At 32.0% G+C, this 2,655-nt stretch overlaps 1 protein-coding gene across 1 annotated transcript; it reads left to right on the top strand.

Moving 5' to 3' along the window:
* Positions 1 to 485: 485 nt before the first annotated feature.
* Positions 486 to 2,655, top strand: LOC25488666 (uncharacterized). Its single transcript, XM_039831369.1, has one exon. The coding sequence runs from the start codon at positions 919 to 921 to the stop codon at positions 2,323 to 2,325; it is 1,407 nt and encodes a 468-aa protein (XP_039687303.1). The 5' UTR covers positions 486 to 918; the 3' UTR covers positions 2,326 to 2,655.

The following is a 2,655-nucleotide window of genomic DNA, read 5'->3' as shown; positions in this document are numbered from 1 at the left end:
GTGGACCCACTTAAAAAAAAAAAACTGTTTTTAACTAACAACTGAATAAAAAATTGAAAGAAACACATCATTTGTGATACAAAGTTTAGAGGAATAAAGGAAGAGTGGAACCTTTGAGTTGAAGAGTGTGTGTGCATTTGTACTAACTAACTACCAAGATTAACAAAAAAAAGGTTAAAAAGAAAGTTAAAAAGGTGAATAAATTGTGAAATTATAATGATAACACTCTATAGAGAATGCTGACATGGATAAATCTGAAACCATTGGATCAAGAAGTACCATAGAATCCTCACTTCAATACACACACTATACTATCCCTCTCTCATACTTCACATTTTTTCTTACTTTTTAAATTGTTTTGAAAAAATTACATTTTTAATCTTTCTTATGCATGGATTTTTCTTCCAAATATAAATAAATAGAATCAAACAAAAACTACTCTTAGCTCATTCATTCACATTCTCTCTCTCTCTCTCTCTCTCTCTCTCTCTCTCTCTCTCTCACTTCAAAGGTAAAAATCGCTTCAACTACTTCAAAGTTTCATTCTTTTTTTTCTTCTTCATCAAAATTCATCTTCCAAATGCTATACACACTACTCACTACACCTTCTTTTTTCTTCCTTTATTACATCAATTTTCACACTTTCTTAACTTCAAAGTTTGAATTTTTATCTCATTTCAGATATGGGTTTTGCAAGATATGACGATTTCACTCCATAATCTCATCTGGGTCGTGCTTATTTTCACTTTCTGATCATTTTTTCTCATCTGGGTCGTTTGGTTTATTACATGAAAATTGAAATAGCCCAATTCAACATTCTTGGTGTTATTGATTCTGTTTCAAAGTTTGGTTTTTTTTTTTTACTGATAAAGATTACTCTTTTAGTAGTTAATTCTTGAAGTTTTTGTGGTTTCAACAATGGAAGAAGATCAAGAAGTGATGAAATTGAAACATGTGTGCAAATTCTGCAGAAAAAGTTTTGCTTCTGGTAAATCATTAGGTGGTCACATGAGGTCTCATGATCATGATCATGATGATGATTATGATGATGATCATGATGATGATGGTGATGAGTATGTTGTTGCTGCAAGAAGAAGAATGAAGAAGGAAGAAGGTTATGGTCTTAGAGAGAATCCAAAGAAAACTTGGAGAGTACTCACTGATTCAACTAATGAACAAGAGATTCAAGATCCTTTTGATGTTGTTTTGGATAAATTGTGTAAAGAATGTGGTAAAGGGTTTCAATCTATGAAAGCTTTGTTTGGTCACATGAAGTGTCATAAGAAGAAGAATAGTTTTGAATTGGATGAAGAAGAAGAAGAAGAAGATGATGATTCTAATGCAACTGTTCTTCCAAAAAGAAAGAGAAGATCCAAAAGAAAGTTAAGAACAAGGTACAATAAGAGTAATACTTCAACTTCTGTTGTGAATTTTGGTGATAATTCTTTAGATTCTATTGCTGAATCTTCTGATAATAGTGATGAAAAGGAACAAGAAGAGGTTGCTATGAGTTTGATAATGCTTAGTAGAGATGTAAGACCTTGGTTTGGTATCAATTCTATTGCTGAATTTTCTGATAATAATGATGATAATGATAATGATGAGAATTCTTTGGAATTCGAAGCGCCGTTAACTCATTTAGTTTCTAAGATTGAAGGGAAAAAGTTTATCACTAATAGTTCTGAAATTGTGAAAATGAACAAAAAACCAAAGAAGTTAGATTTTGGTAATGTTGTTTCTTCAGATGTTATGTCCAAAGGGAAAAGTTTAGAAGTTTTTGATAATGATGATGGATTGAAGATGAAGAAAGCTAGAGTTTCTGTTGTTGAGAATGGAAAAGATGAGAAGAAGAAAATGGAGATTGAGGTTGATTCTGATTTAGCATTTGAGGTCAATGTTGTTGATTCTGAAACTAAGGTTACATCAGAAGGTGAATTCAGGAAGAGAAAATATCAGAAAAGAGGAAAATTTGAATGTGCTACTTGCAACAAAAAATTTCAATCTTATCAAGCTCTTGGAGGACATAGAGCTAGTCATAAGAGAACCAAAGGCTTTTCTGCTTCAAGAAATGATCAAAGCAGTGAGAATGGAAACAGTGCTGAATTGGAATTGGAAGTAGATGCTGAGGGAAGAATGGTAGAAAGTGAAAGAGTTATGCTTAATGAAGAAGTTGCTGAAATGAGGGATTATCTTGATCTTGATCTTAATCTTCCTGCTGCAAGTATTGATGATGAAAGAAATGGTCATTCTGAGATTTACAAACCATGGTGGTTAGTTGGAAGCAGTCTCAAACAAGAGGCAATGGTAGGTCTACTATCAAACTAGTTCATTCCAGTTTTTAGCGTTGGCTCGATTCGGTTCGGTTCAATTTGATTCGACTTTAGATTGAAGATTTGAATCTGTATAGGAAAAGTTTTTGCATTTTTTTTCATTAATTCTTTAAAGGAATCATGTAGCTTTTTGAGATGTTTTTTGTTCTGCTTTTATTCTTCTAGTAGTTTACAAGGAACTTTTGATATTGCTTTCTTTTTGTGAATATTGTATTCTTTTGTTGGATGGTGATAAATGATGATTACTTTGTTCATACTTCAAAGAATAGATTCCTATGCTGCAAATTTTAACCTCATGATTGTTCTATCTTTGAAGCTTGAGGAA

The sequence above is a fragment of the Medicago truncatula genome, chromosome 3, assembly GCF_003473485.1.
Source record: "Medicago truncatula cultivar Jemalong A17 chromosome 3, MtrunA17r5.0-ANR, whole genome shotgun sequence".
Taxonomy (NCBI): domain Eukaryota; kingdom Viridiplantae; phylum Streptophyta; class Magnoliopsida; order Fabales; family Fabaceae; genus Medicago; species Medicago truncatula.
The sequence above is the reverse complement of the archived record's forward strand: the minus strand, read 5'-3'. Positions and strand labels throughout refer to the sequence as shown.

Excerpts from the sequence above, each read along its gene's own strand:
- LOC25488666 (XM_039831369.1), top strand. The coding sequence starts at position 919 with ATGGAAGAAGATCAAGAAGTGATGAAATTGAAACATGTGTGCAAATTC.